The sequence below is a fragment of the Candoia aspera genome, chromosome 2 (genome assembly GCF_035149785.1).
Source record: "Candoia aspera isolate rCanAsp1 chromosome 2, rCanAsp1.hap2, whole genome shotgun sequence".
Lineage (NCBI taxonomy): Eukaryota > Metazoa > Chordata > Lepidosauria > Squamata > Boidae > Candoia > Candoia aspera.
Genome location: NC_086154.1, coordinates 99,797,226 through 99,815,439, shown reverse-complemented (window position 1 = coordinate 99,815,439; position 18,214 = coordinate 99,797,226). Strand labels below are relative to the sequence as shown.

At 39.1% G+C, this 18,214-nt stretch overlaps 1 protein-coding gene across 1 annotated transcript in view; it reads right to left on the bottom strand.

Moving 5' to 3' along the window:
* The window catches only part of DNAH9 (dynein axonemal heavy chain 9), a 224,218-nt gene that overhangs the window by 176,847 nt on the left and 29,157 nt on the right, over positions 1 to 18,214 (bottom strand). Inside the window, exons 18-29 of the mRNA XM_063292577.1 lie at positions 14,279 to 14,501; positions 13,287 to 13,453; positions 11,532 to 12,402; positions 10,844 to 10,974; positions 9,830 to 9,956; positions 8,286 to 8,438; positions 7,032 to 7,157; positions 4,708 to 4,947; positions 4,170 to 4,330; positions 3,363 to 3,519; positions 2,887 to 2,991; positions 1,272 to 1,429 (exon numbers count right to left, since the gene is read on the bottom strand). Coding sequence (XP_063148647.1) covers positions 1,272 to 1,429; positions 2,887 to 2,991; positions 3,363 to 3,519; positions 4,170 to 4,330; positions 4,708 to 4,947; positions 7,032 to 7,157; positions 8,286 to 8,438; positions 9,830 to 9,956; positions 10,844 to 10,974; positions 11,532 to 12,402; positions 13,287 to 13,453; positions 14,279 to 14,501 — 2,619 coding nt within the window. The remainder of the gene's footprint in view (positions 1 to 1,271; positions 1,430 to 2,886; positions 2,992 to 3,362; positions 3,520 to 4,169; positions 4,331 to 4,707; positions 4,948 to 7,031; positions 7,158 to 8,285; positions 8,439 to 9,829; positions 9,957 to 10,843; positions 10,975 to 11,531; positions 12,403 to 13,286; positions 13,454 to 14,278; positions 14,502 to 18,214) is intronic.

Genomic DNA, 18,214 nt, shown 5'->3' with positions numbered 1-18,214 from the left:
ATATACAAAGAATGTCCTGTAACTTTGAGTTATGCTCTTTTGCCTTCCTTTTTGTTTTCAGTGCAAATATTAAACAAACTAAAACTTCAGGAATCAGAATTTAACAATTGTATTTTAGGGTTAATCTGTCCCTGCAATCTAGTGTTCAAATACTAGCATAGTTTCTTCAAGATTATCTGCAGCACCACATAACTCTTAATTCTTTTAAAGATGTTTCTTTTACTAAGGGATGTCATAATATTTAAAGTACTTCCTGGAATGTATATAAAAGCAACATTCTAGCATGATTGTATAGTCAGGACTACAAGGTCAGGACTATAACTACTAAATTCACAAGTTGATGCACTTGGTATATTTTGTAGTTTCCAAGCTAAACCAGATTTGGCTATTCATAAATTGAAAAAAAAAAAACTGAACTGGGGAAACAGTTTAGAGAAGGAGCCCGGGGATTCTGCTTCCCTTCAAGCCAAAGCACAACAACATAAGAGTTTCATTTGGGTGCACTTGTTATCAATCCGCTATCTAACTTTGCTTTACCCTGAGAGAGCTTGATCAGGATTCAAACAAAGTTCATAGATTTGATTTGATTTGATTTGATCTGTAAGACCACTTAATCATCAAATAATTCAAACCAGCACAACCTAAGCAAACCCCCAAAACTGTACAAAGTGGATTTACTTCAGAAGCCATTCTCCCATGCTAAATAACTAGCAAATATTCTTTGCCCATCCTTTGCACATCTTCCACTCCCACCTGGCAGAATCTATTGCCATCTCTGCTGCTAGAGAGAAGATTTAACCCATCCCTGCATAGGTCAGAATCTCCCCTACTCGCTGGAAGAAACAGAAACAATTTCTCCTGGGCTTCCACACCACCCCTTCTACATCATGTGGCAATTCAGTGTAATAACACTTCCACTCACACCAACTCTAAGGAGACAGTCCCCTCCTTTTAGCTGACAGGTCACTAGATAGTTCCAGAAGAGCACTAAATTTATGGCTATTGCCATCACTATTACACGCTCAATTGTTTAGCAATTCTGGAAACCTTAAAACATTTTCTGTAAGCATTTTGGCTATTTATAATGTGTTTTGCTGTTTTCTGGTACATTTGTTCTTGGTTTTTGTCCATTAAAACAATTAAACTAAACTGCACTAAGCTACCCTAAACTAAAATCCTCCAACTGTTGCCATGAGGAATGAGGTAAATACTTTTAATAAACCACAACCACAAATTTCATAAAATGTAAGAAAAATTAGATCACTGCCTACCTAAAAAGAGCCTTCAAATTCTCTGGCAGCTCTGTACGTCCTGCATAGCCAGGATTCATAGTAATGAATATACCAACAGAAGGAACCAATTCAATGTCTTCTCCAAGGAAATTAAAATTCTGCTTTTTGTCTCTTATAGCATCCTGTATGCTTTTCACCTGACAGCAAGAGAAGATGGTTTGTTAACAAGCTTAGCAGATTTAACAAAACATATCAATATCTTAGAAACAGAAAAAAAATGGTGCTATAGATTTTACTCATTTGGCTACCTGCTTAAAGGCTAACACTGGGACGGACATTACCTGGCTGTTACCTTCCAAAAGCAGATACGAACGTAAACAAATTATGCATTTAAAATCACTTGATAGGCTGCAGCTTGAATATTGCATTAAGAATAATTACAGTTGCAGAATTCTTGAATCCTTTTTTCATTTTTATTGATATATCTATCGTTAAAGCATAACATCAAACATAACAGATATAAACTAAAATGAGAATTTTCTTAAACTATTCGAAGCCTGAACCTTAACATATCTTGTAGCAAAGGATTTATTTTAGAGACAGTATCTCTTGAATACCTACTGTTATTAAAGCCTTAACAAAAAGACAGCGCTTTTCATTTCTAAGCATTTTTAATCAAGGTCTGAATAAGAAGAATAAGCTAGATGGAAACAATAACATTCTAAAATCAGATAGCATTTGCATATTTTTACAAAGTTTTTTCACCCTTAATATTACCTACTGTCCCACAAAACCATACTCACAATTTTAGAGTTATTAGGATGAAAAATACAAAGACATGTGTCTTTCAGGAAAATTAATTCTAATTATAACTCTGAGAAGACAATCTAGTTCAAAAATGCTAGCTATATATTATCAAGATTATTATAGGCACCTTTATGTCAAGCTGCTTAATAGTTATAATTACAGAAGATTGTATTCATTAACCATTAAGGGGAAATTCTGAGTAGATTTTTGGCCACAAATTATACAGTTCTATAACTCTGCATCTTGAGCTCTGAGCTTTATTTCAAAGGATTAAAAAAATGTAGAAGAAATACCTTGAGCATTTCACACATTTCAGAAAGTAAGTGCAATTGCTGTCCTCATCCCCCAGATCTAGTAACTTTTCTACACACATTTAATTAAAAATCCATAGGAAAATTCAGCAATCCAGAAAACAGCTCCCAAGAATAGACTAATAAATGGAATGGACTGACCTTCATCTAATCATCTATACTTTCAGTATAAATAACAATTAAAGGAGGCTGGGCATCTACTATATAACCACCGCACAGAGCAGTAATATTTGAAAGCATGTGACAACTTCCTTAGGACAAGCAAAAGCAGTATCTTCCAATACTGGCTTCTACCAGGGAGGAAATACAGCAAGCATGACTAAGAAACCTCACACAGAGGATGACATGAGTATTAACCCAAAAGAGTGGCTCCCTGCTGTAGGGAAAGAATGAACCATTTAGAAAACCCTACGTTGACACAGTACCCAGGTTGGTAGTCAACTTGGTCAAATTGGATACTCCACTGGACCAGAGTCCTGCCACAGTCCTCCTCCCCTATTCTTTTTTATTACATTTAGGAGACATTTTTTACCTACCTGTACAGCCACAACTGAGAGAACCTCAACGGAGATTCTGTTAAACTCATCAAAACAGCCCCATGCCCCCGTCTGGGAAAGACCTTTATAAATGTTCCCACAAGACTGCAAGAGAGAGAGATGATAGTTGAATTACCCATAGAATCTGTTTAGTGAACAACTTGTAATCTATTTCCAACTTCATAAGCAATTTAGGGAGTTCTCTAGACACTGATTACACAGAGGTGGAACTAAAGATAGAAGCTGCATTGACAAACATGAATCATTTATTTCTCAAGTGTAGATTTTTATTACATATGGGACATACTTCTGTTAAGGATTTTTTCTGATCCCCTCCACATAGCACGGAGTTACCAGTTTAAAAGAAGTATTAACTTCTCTATATGGACACAATTGAAGGATCAGATCATTTTTGAAATAGCCTTTAGAGAAGTCACCTACTTTTCCTAGTTTCACAATCATTTCTCAGTCATTACCTTATAGTCCATTTGCTCTGAACAGTTGAACACATACACCATGATGCCAAGAGCTCGGCCCAGGTCTTTGGTGGTCTCAGTCTTCCCAGTACCAGCTGGCCCTGCAGGTGCCCCACTCATCGTTAGGTGCAATGATTGTGTGAGAGTGATATAGCATCTCCCATGTACAAAGAGGAAGGAATAGAAAACAGAAAAGAATAAAGTTGGTTGCATACTCTCAGCTAATCCAATTTTCCCTGACAACCTACCAATGACTCCTATATAATTTTAAGTAGAATTAAGTAGACTCCACAGAAAATTTGTAAAGAGGAGATGAACATGAGTGGATTACAGTGCTGGAGTAACATCAAGCAAATGAATTTATATCATTTGTAACCATTCAGAAACAAAGCAAGCTGGCTTCTCTCTGATGAAGTAGACAAATTCTGAAATACTGTGAAGCATACAGATAATTATAGAAAAGGCCCTCTTGAAGCAGTGCAATTTGTTCCATGTGTGAAAATTTCACAGGCAACTTATTTAAGGCATTGCACTGTGACATAAAATCCTCACATCTGTTCCATATCCTTCTGCAGTGGTTCTTCTTCCAGATCTAACAGTAGGAAATATATTTGAGAAAGGCAGCAGCTGGATCTGAATTGAATCCCTCCTAATCAAGACCCGTAAATACAACTGCCTATTGGAAACAGCATGTTTTCGCAAACACAAAGGCAACCCCTCCAAAAAAAAATTCTGCAACAATCATCCAAGTTTCGCTGCATTTTATGAGTGATGTTTTCTCTCCAATTAAATCTTCCAGACCCCTACCTGTCTGTTAGAGGAGTGATAACCAGGCGTGGTGTGTTCCCAAGGTATTCATAAGAATACAGGAACTGGGCATCACAAATATTTGCATAACAATGCTTCTCTTCTTCTGCCCACCTGTGTCGGAGTTGTGATAGCCAAAGAAAGACCTGTGCATTGTCCACCTTTAAGAGCAAAAAAAAAGGTTTAATATAAAACAAAGAAAAGATAAAAGATTCAGCCTAAACTCAGATGTAATTAATAATATTGTTCAGTAGTATTCTACTCCCATGTTACATTGAAATTACACAAGCTGTCCTAGAGTAGCAATTTTTTCTGATTTTTTAACTAAGAGAAACAGATCCTGAAACCTCAAGTTACAATGCATTTAGGATCCAGAGCAATGAAAATACCCCTTGAAAGTAATCCCATTGCTACTTTACTAACTTCTCATTTTTCTTGGCACAGCCCAACCTTTGCAAAAAGAAAACTACTGTAGAGTTATCCCAAGATAAACAATTGCCAAAAGTGGTACTGCTGCTCCTCATGTTGCAGGACAAACCTTTTGGGCAATCATCTTCGCCACCACATCTCGAGCATGTACATCAATAGTGCAGATGGTCATGATCTTCTGTCTGTCACCCTTAGAGAGGTGTCCAATGAGCATTGTGATAAGGGTGTTGAGCTGTGTCACTTCTTTCTTGTGACAATCCTTCATGGCATTCTCATAGCCTTCTTCCAGTCTGGCAAAGGCAATCCCAACCTCTGTCGTCCACCAAATCTGCGTACAGGTCAGTGCCACCTTGGAAAAGAAAAGCAACTCAACTTCCTTCACAAAGTCAGCAGCGACTGATGGGTTACTGGGCCAGACTGCATGTGTGCATATCCATGTGTGTTTCCATTGACAGAAGAGTATTTATAATGGAACACATGGGAAATCTATCAGGAAGTAAGAAATGTAATTAAAAGGAATGTCTATAGATGTCTGCAAGTTACCACTCATGGTCAATTCCCAAAAAAGCAACATGGAATCTATCAACTGATAAGAGTGTTTGACTCAGTTAATGTTGTGCGAATGGGAAGATGGAATAGCTGAATAAGCACAATTTAGGAAGACCGCCTGATTTATGCTGGGGCGTATACTGTATATTTGTTGTTATTCATTTCTATCCCCTTTCCTTTAATAACTGCTTTCCTAACTTAATTAGAAATGTTAATGGGATGGCAACATTTATTTTTCATCAAATAAAAAAATCTATGAAAGGAAGAAAATCAAGTCAAAGACCAGGACAGCCCAGGGTTACAGTCCCATAAAGGCCAAACAATCAAGGCATAACATAAACGCTGTTATTAAATATTTCTGATCTTAAAGCTATTCCTTGCTACCACCTGCTTCAGGTAATCTATGAGAAGCCAGTAAAAAAGCCCATAAGAAGCATGAAATATAGAGTTTAATGTCCTTAAATGTCAAAGGATAGAGGCAGGATGTTAATAAGTGTGAAGTAAACCATTAGGAGGGCATAATTATTTTTAAACAAGAACAGACAGAAAGGCTTTCACTACAGAGTTATGCACAGAGCCATGGAAAAGCTCCGCAATATCTACAGTATTTCTTTTAAAAATGAAAAATAAATCAACCAGACTTTTGTTCAGTGTCTGGTATCTAAATCAAGTTTAGACTAGAGAAGCAACCTTTGCTCAATATATTATTAAAAAGAAAACCATTTTCCCCAAGCCCCTTATTTATTAGATGCTTGGAGGAAACGGCTTTTCTTTTCTTTTTAAAGCAAGCAGAAACTTCTGAGCTGTAAAACCATTTGATAATCTTTAGTCATTGGCAGCCTGATTCTTATAGCACTGATCTGGCTCAAAAGCTATTAAAGTGGAAACAGTGTTTATAGAGGGAGCAAAAAAGGTTAAACATTTAACAGTTAAACTTTTACTGTTGGCCTTCATTTTTTCCAGGGTTTGGCACTGACGTTCTTCCCTACTGGCTTCACACAAGAGCAAGGCTGCTGGTCATGTTATAAAAACTTCATTTCCCATTATTTTCACAGCACTGCCCTTGGCAATGACCCTTTGAGTTGTTCTTAGTCTCTGAACTCCAGCACATAAACCAGGGTCAAGCGAGATAGCAGTTGGGTTCATATATTGTGATAAGCCATGACATGCTTGTTTGCTTTTGGCTCAAAGTGTTATGGTTAAAAAATTGTGGCTTAGTGCAATGGGTAAAGTCAGCCACATAAAGGTCAGTAGCAAAGATAAATAAATACCCTCTCTTGACCAACAACCCCATTGAACTCTAGAGAAGGGATGGACAACCTTTTGTTCAGGCCTGCCCTTAACAACTGGAGGGGATGAGGGTCATAAATTAGGTTGGGCTACATCACCTATGTAGGCTGAGCTGGAGATTTGGGGATAGATGGGAGGGATTTCAGGAGGTGCTTTACTTTTTAACATTGAAATATTTACTTTAGATTTTGCATTACAGTCTTTATTTTTTCTGCAACCCAACATGCCACCAGTTTTCAGCAATGATGGTCCCAGAGGGGTTCTGAGAGCTAGATGAAAGAGACTGCAAACAGAAGCTATCACCATTTAAACCATGATGACTGATAGACTGACCATAGGTAGCAGAGCTGACAAATGCTCAGTATTAGAGAGCATATCCGTCTATTCCATCTTCCGTCTTCCAGATATGTTGGACAACAGCGGCTGGCATTTCCAATCCAGCATGGCCAGCAGCTGGCAGGGAAATCCAAAAGTAGCAATCCAATTTATCAGGACTGGAGGTGGTTTACTTGGGGAAAATTGGAGCCAACCATTTCCTATAAAAAGATTCCACATACAGTATATCATTCCACAGAAGAAAAAGCAAAGCAATACCTGGGCAGGATAGTCAAACAGCCACTGTTCCCTTGCTTTTTCCTCATAAGCCACTACAGCCTCTATCATCTCATGCCTCACAGTGGCCCGCATGTGGTCCAACACACGATTCAGCCAGCACTCCACCTAGAGGAGGAGGAGGAAAAGTTAATCACTGGCCATCTATGGCCAGTGCTTCTCTGGAAACATCAAAGAATGTTGCTGGACAACATCACCCGAACAGATCCCGATGGCTGCCCAGCCTGGCATTGGCCCACTTGCTACCAAAGTCCATATACCCTAACCTTTGTAGGGGTGAGAAGGGGTAGCTGTGAAGTAGTATATATGTACTTTTTTATTTTTTGTATCAGGGTTATATAACTTTTTTCCAGCTGAGAGCTATAATTCATCTTTCCCAGAGGCCATACTCCAAATGAGGTCAGAACAAAAATTAGATTTAATTTCATTTCCATTTCATTAAAACTAAGTATTGTTAATACAATTATTCTCCAGTCATGTATTTAATATCACCTCTCACTGCATATGATAGTATAATGTAGTAGCAACTTTTAGAGGTCTCTAGAGTCCTTTTCCATGATTTTTGTGGGCCATAGATTACGCACTTCTACTTGATCAGCATTGTCTATAGAAGTATACAGAATATAAAACCTCATAATTGGTCACACTCCACCACATCTTACAGAAAGGATAATTCTATGTTATTCTCAGCACCATATATGCACTAGGTGAAAATCACTGAGGAAGCCTCCTGTTGCTCAGCACAGCAGTCAAGCATTGAAACTGAACATCTCTAAGTTGCCCACGATCCATTAAAGATAATGTTGGACTCTGAAGTAACCATTGGTATATTGTTTAAGTTGCCTGGATGATTGTTGCTTCCAAACACCAATTTTTTAACAAATACTTAAAGAACTTTAAACTTTGCTTTATCCCCACCCTGCCCCCACCCCCAAATGTGTTCTATAAAATATTGGCCTCAGCTTTCACATCTTTATTCTAAAAGATCTGATACATAAAAGTATGAATGGGGAAGAAAAGCACAGCCCCAGTGATAAAAACACACGTCGCGTTACGGCCACCTCAGATAGCATACTGGAATGGCCACCATACATGACAACAAAGGAAGCTGGTCCCTCAGCACAACTTCCTTTCTTCTCTCTGCTCTCCAGGCTGCTGCAATAGTTGCCACAGGTAGTTTCCTGGAATCTGTTCCTCTCACTCCCAGAAGCAATTTGTTTCTTGGCATTCACTTACCTGCCCACTGCAGTCACATGGCTCACTAAAATCAACATATTCCTCCTCTTTACTGTACATCCCTACAGCCAGCTTGGTTGGATTTTGCTCAGAATCCACATCAAATTTCATTTTGGCCATATTGTCAAAAAGTTTTGAAAGATGGCGCTGAACCTGCAAGATGAATTAGGACAGATTGCTCATATTTCAAGGAACACTGAACTTACCCACTTACCAAGTCAAGTCCCAAATTAGGACATATAGAGATATCAGCTCCCATCTCCTGCTGGTATATCACCTAAGACTACTGTTGTCAGACTTTGAATCAAAGAGAAAGACAACTTACACTTACTGCCCATTTTATTAGTTATTTTTCCTTTTTTCAGAGATCTAAATTTTGAAGAATGCCCGACAACTGTAATTGGTATTTGGCAGCTTATAGAGCCAACTCTCTTCAATCTTAAAATAAACTTGCATTTATGCAGAGAGCACCTCTCCCTCCACATGATAAACTGTACATAAACATACTTACTTGCTATCAACTAAATCTTTCAAATGCACTTCAAGTATGGCTAATTTAGTATAGGGTCCACTAAGATAAAATCATGTATGTTTAATCCTCTCCTAGAATCAGCAGACAGAACTCCAAGACACCAATGGAAAGCCCACGGGTTTATCCATATTTGATCCTACATGAGGTTTATTTTGATTTTACAACAAATCTCTTTAAAAAGGAATAACAGGCAGAATTCAAAGTGCTCCTTCTTCTGCCAGAGAGGTTTTTAAGGCACTATTCTTCACTGAGTTTCTCTCTTCCTTGGGTGCATTTTAGGCCTGGATCAGATGAAAAAGCTCTGATGAACCCAAGGTATAGCTGAAAAGCCTCCTACCTTCCTTCTCCTCCCCTTTACTTTTATGTGTGCAAAAGTAATTAGATCCATAAGGCCTAATATTAAAAGCTATTGCCCTCTGGGTACCACTATGTAAGCACTCTGATATTGGTGGGTATGAATGCTTAAACAAAATGGCTCCCATTCATTTTCTGTCCTATTCTTTCTCTGCCACAAACAATCTTTTCCAGGGTATGTTAACAAACTTCCTCAGTCTCCATATTCATCTGGAAAGGTCAGGCATAGTACGAAAGATACAGCAAAAACCCGGGGAAGAGAGGGTTCAGAATAGCTGGTGTTCTGAATCTTGCTTGGCACACCCATTCTTCATCTGCAAGTGTCCATTTTTTTTTAATCCATTCAATTGTGTTCGATTCTCAGAGACTGCCTGGACAAGTCCTTGTATACACGGAAACCTTTCGCCTCTTTGCTCTCTTTTGCTCCAAAGCAATGTTGACTTAGCCGCGTTTTAAGAAAAGAGAAGTAGTAGATGTACAGGCTGCCATCTAGTGGCAATTCAGAGATCCGACCTGCCTTGAAAGGGAAGTTTTGTGGACATTGTTGCCGAAATGAAAGAACAGGCTCTTCCTTTTACAGCAAGTGCTGAGGAGCTGAATTCAGCACATTCTCCAAAATGCCCTGTTTACAACCGGAAAAGAAATGGAGGTGTCTTACCAGCTGTGGATTGGTGCCATTTGAAAGAATATCCAATAAATCAGGAGAGGAAATAAAGTAAAACCTGGGAAAGGCCAATCGTTTGGTGTCCAAATATTCAGCCAAAGCTTTTTCACACAAAGACAATCTGATAAAATCAAGCATAAAACAGCATAAGTATATGGAGTAAAAGGCAAATATAGCAATCTGAGTAAACCAGACGTGCTGACAGTTTCCCAACAGCACCGTCTTCCTAGGCTGTGTATCTTAATTCACTCATGTTACTGAAAGAACGTTTTCATGCACATGCATTAGCATATGCAACGGTACATTTCATTTTTTAAAAAACAAAGTTCCACTACCCTTTCCGAGTCAAGAACTACTTCTGAATGGTTTGTCTGCACTGGGGGAAGCACGCGCAGAAGTGAAACTTGGACAAAGAAAGAGGGAAGCCAAGACAAGAACTACATCTAATGTAATTTAAGTTGAAAATTAATTAATTATGGCTAAAGGAGTTATTCTTCATGTACAGAGAATAATAGGCAAGCAGAGAGGTTAAGGTGTTGAACCCAGAGCTGGGAGATCCAGGTTCAAATCCATCCTCAGCCACAGAAGCTCAATGAGTGACACTGGGCCTGTCACTCTCTTAGCCCAATCTCTCTCAGAAGGTTGCTGTGGGAAAAATAGGAGGAGGAAGCACTGCTCCTGAACAAAGAGGCGGGGTTTTAAATATAACAAACAAGCAAATATTCCCCTTGACAAATTTGTGGCAACCTTGGGAGAGGCTCTGGGATCCTCATCCAAGGCATTCAAGAGTCCACACACAGCCACAGGTTATCCATCTCTGTTTGCAACTGAAGAACATAATGTTTGCTTAGCTCTGCACATTATAAGAAGAACACTTCAACTGATGGAAAAATAATCTTAAAGCCAGATTTAATAGTACATTCCAGAAAATGAAACCGTAAGTGAGGCCATCCTTACCTACCCAGAAATAGGGATGCACACAATTCAGGTATGTGTGTCTTAACCCACCTGTTTTGAATATTTTCTAGTTGCTCATACAGTTGTGGCTTCTTGGTTGCCTCTATGACATTTGGGTTTTTTTCAGCATCATAGGCCAGTTCTTTAAAGTCAACATCAATTCCCTCAAAACATTTGGAATCCTATAAATGACAAGACATGAGTCTTACTGATTTCTTGTCTCATTCTCTCTCAGAAGTGCTTTTTGTTATCCCGCATCCAAACCTTTTGAGCAGTGCCTTATCCCAAAAACACAACAGGATGCAAACCAAGACTGGAGGAATCCCTCTCCATACACAACCCAGCAATCTCAGACTTATAGCTACAGAATGCACCATAAATACTAATCTGGAAATTACACGATAAGCAATGACCATTTGTTTAGCAAAGTCTATGCATCAACCATTTTTCATTTGCAAGTGCTATTTCTGCAGAGCTCAGACAACTTTTCATCATGGTGTATTTGCATCCTTTATTTCTATCATCTTATCCAGCAGAACTGTCTACATTAAATATTTAAAATTGCTTACACTGCTTTCAGTGTCATGGTTTCCCCCAAAGAACTGTAATCCTGGGAACTGAATAGCCTTCCTCAATTTGGAGCTGTCCAGATGTATTAGCACTACAACTCCCAGATTTCTAATAATTGCTCTCTGGAAGTTGCACAGTATTTCCCATGAAAAGGAAATGATGATTTTACCTCAGGAAGTTGTGCCCGGATATCTTCTGACCCAATGAATATGCTTTCTAGGTGAGACCAGCTCCGTTGAACATCAAACCAGATGGAAATGACCGAATCTGCCATAGACAGCTTCCTCTGCCAGAAAGACACTTCTTCTAAGAAAAAAGCAATGTATCTGGATGTCATTAAGTTCTGCAACTGGACCTGGTTGTCTTCAAGTGTCTCAATCAGCTCTTCATCAGATTTCAACAATGGGACATTTGTGCGGGGATGAGGTTCATACTGAAACTCCATGCTAGCCCAGGTTGTTTTCAGTTCTTTCACAACTTTCTCCATGCTCATTTCTTTCATGGCTTTGTCAATTATGCTCCGAACTTCATCTTCAAAATTATGCAGATTGAGTTTGAGCAAGTCTGCCAGGCTGGTGTCTGCATCCATTGTGAAGTACACGCCTGTGGCTTGCATCAACTGATTCCAGTGCCTCTCCCGGATGGCAGGATTTTGCAGTTCTGACACTGCCCTCAAGGAAGTCAGGAGGTTTTTCACCCTGTTGTCCAACCCAGAGAAAGCATCCCAAGCTCTCATTTCTTTATCCAAGTTCCGAATGCTTTTGGCAAACTTTTTGCATTCCAATTCCATATTTTCAACATTAATATCAATCCATCTTGTAGTTTCCCATTCATTCATACTAGAGATCACTATGGAGATCATATCCCAGAGTTCTTTAAGAATGCACATTTCCTTTCGGCACTGCTTGAGCTGCCTGTAGTCTGGAACACTGACTTCAAATAAATCTGCTGATTTATAAATTGAGGTCATGGTAAGTTCCATTTGCCATAGCTCCATGTGGGATGCATCAAGCATCTGATAAGGGTTTGTTGAATCAAATCTAGGAAGCAAGTTTTAACTCATTTTAATCAAGTTTGCACATTTTTTTTCTCCTACAAATGCACTGAAATGCTAAACATTAATGTCTAGAGTGTAACTAACCGGAAATTAAAGAGCATGGTATGTCCAACTGCACAGAGAGGAAATATAAACAACTGACATTTGCCTTCCACCTCACACTTTCCTCTGACTTACCTGTCATACCTGCTCCTACCCTTCATGAGTACTCATTCAAAATAATTTCAGAACCATAAACCTTGCACCTGGCTGGGCACTAGTAAAAGACAACTGGCAACAAAACGTATTAAATTTCAACCACAGAAAGCTGTCTATAAAATTTACAGGCTGGGTAATGGAATCTCTTTCAGAATTCTGCACTCCCTGAAGTAAGGTGAGCTGTGAAGCAAAACTCAGAGGAAAGGCCAGAAGAGAAGTTAGCAGTAGCTGTCTAGCAATTAACTGACCAGGAAACTTCATGAGAATGTGGGGTCAAGCTGAGGTGACAACACCATTTAAGCATTTCACATCAGGCAAGGAAAAGGTCAAGACCAGTGCATCAGAACTGCAAACAGAGTGTGGATGGCAAATAAAATCAGCAATACCCATGCCAGGAGCAAAAAAGCTACCATACACCTACCTGTTAAGGACAAGTATGAAAAGATGCTACAGAAAGGTAACTGTTTTAACCTTTCCTTGCTATTTGGCACTGAGAGCACAAGAATTGCAATAACAGGATACTGATTTCAGTGCAAAGAATAAACCAGTTAGATGGGCCTTCCTTATTCAGATGCTTTGATCTCTTTCTCTTAGTCACCAGGTAAATAGATGCTATTGTAAGTAAACCCACAAGACTTCCACTCCTTCAGAGCAGTGATTTGCCCTAACCTGAAAGGTGCCTCTTGGTGGAATCTCTCTCTGAATTTATTCTGCTCCACATCGAACAGGGCGCACTTCCTGCGAAGTATGGCTACTTCATTTGCCTGCAAGGGAGCCACTTGCTGCTTCATATTTATGGCCAACTTCTTCACATTGTTCCATTTTTCTGGCAGTTCCTAGAAGCAAAAAATAAATAAATATGATTATGTTGTTGGCTGAAGAAACATAGCAGATATTTTGCTTCTAACAGAGTGACCATACTACTTAGATACCTTGTTAGTTACATGTTTTTCTTAATAAGTATTGTTTCCCTTGCTTTATTAATTAGGGAAAATGTACATCTTCTACCCCATTAGGAAGAAGGGAATAATTTTCCATGGTCTTCAGTGCCCATCACTGTCTTCCCCTTTACAGTTAATGCTTCTGTATCTTGATACTAATGCATGTTATTAAATTAGTGACAGGCAAAGAAGAGGTCTTAAATAAAATTAATTTGGCATGTTCTAAAATCATCATTATGTCTACAAAAATTTACTTCATACTGCCATTTCAGCAGAAGAAAAGCAGTTAACAGGCTGAAAATCTGGACTTGCAGCCCATGTCTAGCCATATTTCTCATTTCAGTAGAAATACTGTGTAATGCTGATATATTAGGACTACAGAATCTTTTGGCAAAGTTTGCTAAGAATTTAAAGCTGCACTCCTAAGGGAGCACCAGTTTGGGACAGGCTGTTTTATTATTATGAAGCATGCAACTATGTGCACATTGCATAGACTGAGATGTCTACTCCACTCTTCCTTTAGAAAACTCAAGAGTGATTTACACAGTACTCATTGTCATCTCTCATCCTGGCACTGATTATACCTCCTTTGCCTCATTACTGCTCTTAGGGTCAGGTATTCCATGACCATTCACTGGATGAAAATAGTGTTCTTAAATGAGTCAGTGAGTTTTTGCTATGTTCACATATTTGCATAGCAATATCTATGATTTCACCCACCTCCAGCTGTCTATAGACATCCCCAGGCAATTCTTGCTCGTAATTCTTCAACAATTCAATGGTTTGTTTCAAGGGCTCAAACATCTCATCAGTGCTGGACTGTCTATCTTTAACAGCCATCAGGTGACCCATAACTTCCACCAAGCCTTCATAATCTCCTTTCTCCAGCTTTTTGTTCAAACCTTTCTCAGCAATCTTTACAAACTCCTCAAGGTCAGACAAACTAAAGGCAGAGCAGAGAAAACAATCACAGAAAAAAAATATGTTCAGAACAATAAATGTGATAACAGAATCTATCATCCTTCAAGCAAATAACTGGAGAAAATGATTACTATAGCAAAAAGAGGATCCAACCTGGCTGCCGAATTATAAGGGCTCCTACTCAGCAAATCACCTGAACAAAAGAAAAAAGGCAGCAAACCAATCCTAAGTCTTGGGGGGCAGGGGAGACCATGGCATGACAAATGATCTGTCACTTCCAAAGCCCAGTTGCCTAACATGGGCTAGGACAAAGGAAGAAGGAAGATTGCCCAGAGCATCTTTTCTTTTTCTTTTCTTTTTTCTTTTTTGAAATTGAAACTTTTTCTGTTTTTCATTGCAACCATGGGGAAAGCGTGGAAAAAGAAATGGGTGCAGTCAAGGGGCCTAGTTCTTGGGTCTCTGAGTAACTGAAAGAAGGGTGGAATTATTGGATTCTAGGTTGCTTTCAACAAGGGCAGATAGAGAAGGTATATTTTGGTGGCCATTGCTTGTAGGAACACCAGCCCAGTGGACTGAGTGAAGCCCAAATTACCATCTTGTTACCTACTTGTGTATGGTTTAGAGTTCTAGAGAGATTGCTGCCATCCCTAGTCATGAGGACTGAAGATGAATCTGTTTTTAAAGGATCACACTATATCTGAGACAGCAGATACAGAGTAGAAGCCCTGCTTGATCCTCAGCTGCCAATGGATTTGCAGGTAGCAGTTGTGACAAGGAGCACTTCTGCACAATTATAACTAGTGTGTCACCTAGGACCATTCCTGAGCTGGCTGAATTTGGCAAACATTATCCACAGCTTGGTCACATGCCACCTTGACACGTGCAACAAGCTGTACATGGGGCTACCCTTCAAAAGTGTCCAGAATTGTTGTAAAATGTTAGCAGCTCAGCTCAGCTGCTAACAGTTACATGGTACAGGGATCGTATCATACCCATGCTGAAAGATTACCAGTTCTATGTGTAAAGTCTTGCTATTTGACTTTTAAAATCCTAAACCACTTAGGACTTGCATATCTAAGGGACTGTCTCTCTCATTATGAATCTTTCCATTGTTAACACCTGCATGAAGAGGCCCTTTTGAAGAGGGTTGAAAAGGTTAATTTTCTAGCCTTCAGAAAAGGGTCTTCTCACGTCCAAATCTCAGGCTACGGGGCACATTCCCCCAGGATTTGCACTTAGCCTCTATTCTCTCTTCCCTCATAAAAGCAGACAGGATGCACCTTTTTCACAAGGCTCTTAATCGTTAATTAATTTTTATCTTGATATTAATTCATGACTTTCCACTTTTTTCTCTTTTTTTTGTATTTCACTTTTTATTGAATATTGGCCACCTGATAAAGTAGAAAGGCAGGATTATCAAATAAATAGATTGGCATTGTAGATACCAGGTATGCCCATAAATCTTTTGGGGGATCTATACCCTCACCAGCAGATCTCCTACCAACCAGCAGGCTAGTCCTAACTGTGGATTAGCCCTGAAATAAATCTGAATTCTGAATTTGTTATGGAGAGGTGGATCCAGGAGTCCTGATACACCTTTTTAGTAAGGTACAGTATGTGAGAACTACTTTTCTAAATAATGTTAAGTGTCAAACCATTGCTGAGGGGGCCATTTTTATCCTCCCTCATTTATGGGTTGCATCTTTGGGTTTATAGGATACTTATTATAGGTCTTTATTTATTTATTTTTGTTGCTATATTTATTGTTTTTATCTGATGGTTGTACGCTGCCCAGAGTTGCCCCTGGTGAGATGGATGGCTATATAAATTGGATTAATAATAATAATAATGTCTCTGTTGTGCCATCTAAGCATCACTTTAAAGCTATACATGGCCTTTTTTGGCTATTAGCTCAACAGCCGTGGCCAGGCTAGTGAAGTGGAGCCCCGTCTCCCATTCAGAGCTAATAAACCATGTACTGCCCAGTGCTGGAAAAGCACAGCAGCAAATAGTTCTCTCTTTAAACCACATGGACAAAAGAGGACTACATGGCTCTTTTCACATTCTAAACAAAACCAAATGGCAATCTATCACATATCTAAAATTCTTTTAAAGCATGGTAGCTTGATCTTTTTTTCGTACTGAAGAAACAGTGTAAATAATTGATTTGACAAAATGCATCCCTTCTACTCAGAAGAAACTGAAAGGAGATCCCATTTTCAGAAAACCTATTTGATATTCAAATGCATAAGATTTTTTTTTCTAAAAGAAAGGGACAATTACATGCAATAGTCCTTGGGCTCATTCTCCCCCAGTCTTGAAGGAAGCTGAAGCCCAAAACATCTGGAGGATACCAGGTTGCTTACTGTCTTACACCAACCTAAGGTACATGCATGTGCACACACACACAGATATAGACTCATACATACACACACATATTTACAGGTCTGAGATTTATCAAAACCCTCTTGTTTGGCAGTACAACTTAAGAAGGATATTCAGATGATCACAGATTAGGAAGCAGAAACCCTACAAAGACAGGATGAAGAAACTGAACATGTCTACCCTTGTTTTGAGAAAAGGAGACTAATAATACCAATGAGGATATAGTGGCAGTTTTTCAACATTCATAAATCTAAAGAGAAAAGTAGGTGTGCCAGAGCAGTCAACCCTGTTCACATATTGAATTGGGATGGATGCCTAAAAGTGCATGTGAAAGGAGAAAGGGGGAAAACTTGCCTCTTTTAACTGATTGTGCACATCCCAGCTAAGATGCCAGAAGTAAACCAAGTTGACTACTTAATTTCCCCAAACTTGGTGCCCCACTCCAAATGTGTTCAATTTTAGCTTTCTTTTGCTATCCTAGCTGTGGAATACAATAAGCAGCTAAGCACAATGCACCGAAATGGGGATGGATTTTACTGCATATGATGAACTGATCTCAGCTCCAATTCATTTTGTGTGGAGGGGAACATTTAGATAAAAGCCCTAATTCATCTAATCTGCCCATAAGAGAAGGAAACATGTTCCATCTAAAGCAGAGCATCAAAAGCAATCGATTTCATTTCAGGCAGACAAGAATTTAATTTACATTTTAGAAAGACTATTCTAATGGCAAGACTCATTCAGCCCCAGAACTATCTTTTCCAACTTGGTGCCCTCCAGAAGTTTTAGACAGATTTCCAATTCTGTAATTTCCAGCCAATATGTACAACAGACATCAGACTGAGGAAGACCATCTTGGGCTGTGGGTTACATTTACTTTGCAGTTTTTGTTTCAGGTACATAATGCCTCTTTCCGGGCAGGAATTTTTAAAACTGTAATTTTATCTACGTACAAATTATGGAAATAGATTTATTGATCTGGGAGGGACAAATCGTAAGTTTGTATAGAAATACATGTTGGGAACCAAAATAAATCTATCTTGGGTCTTAGATCTCTATGGTATCTTGAAAGGTTAGGCACATTCTATTGTTAACAAGGTTAAGGTGAGTGCCATGGGAACTTAACAGCAGGCTGAATGAAGTACCCCCATGCCCCCTAAAATAAGTTGTAAGTGTCTCTGTAAATATCTCTAACACGTTTATGAGATTTTGGAAATGTAGGCAGAGAATAACCGGTGATCACTAATCAGGTCTTCAGTCTGGGAGTGATTGGTTAAATGCTGATTAATGACACAGGCCTACTCATAGACCTGGGGGTGGGGTGGGGGGCGGTAAATAAGAGGACTAGTA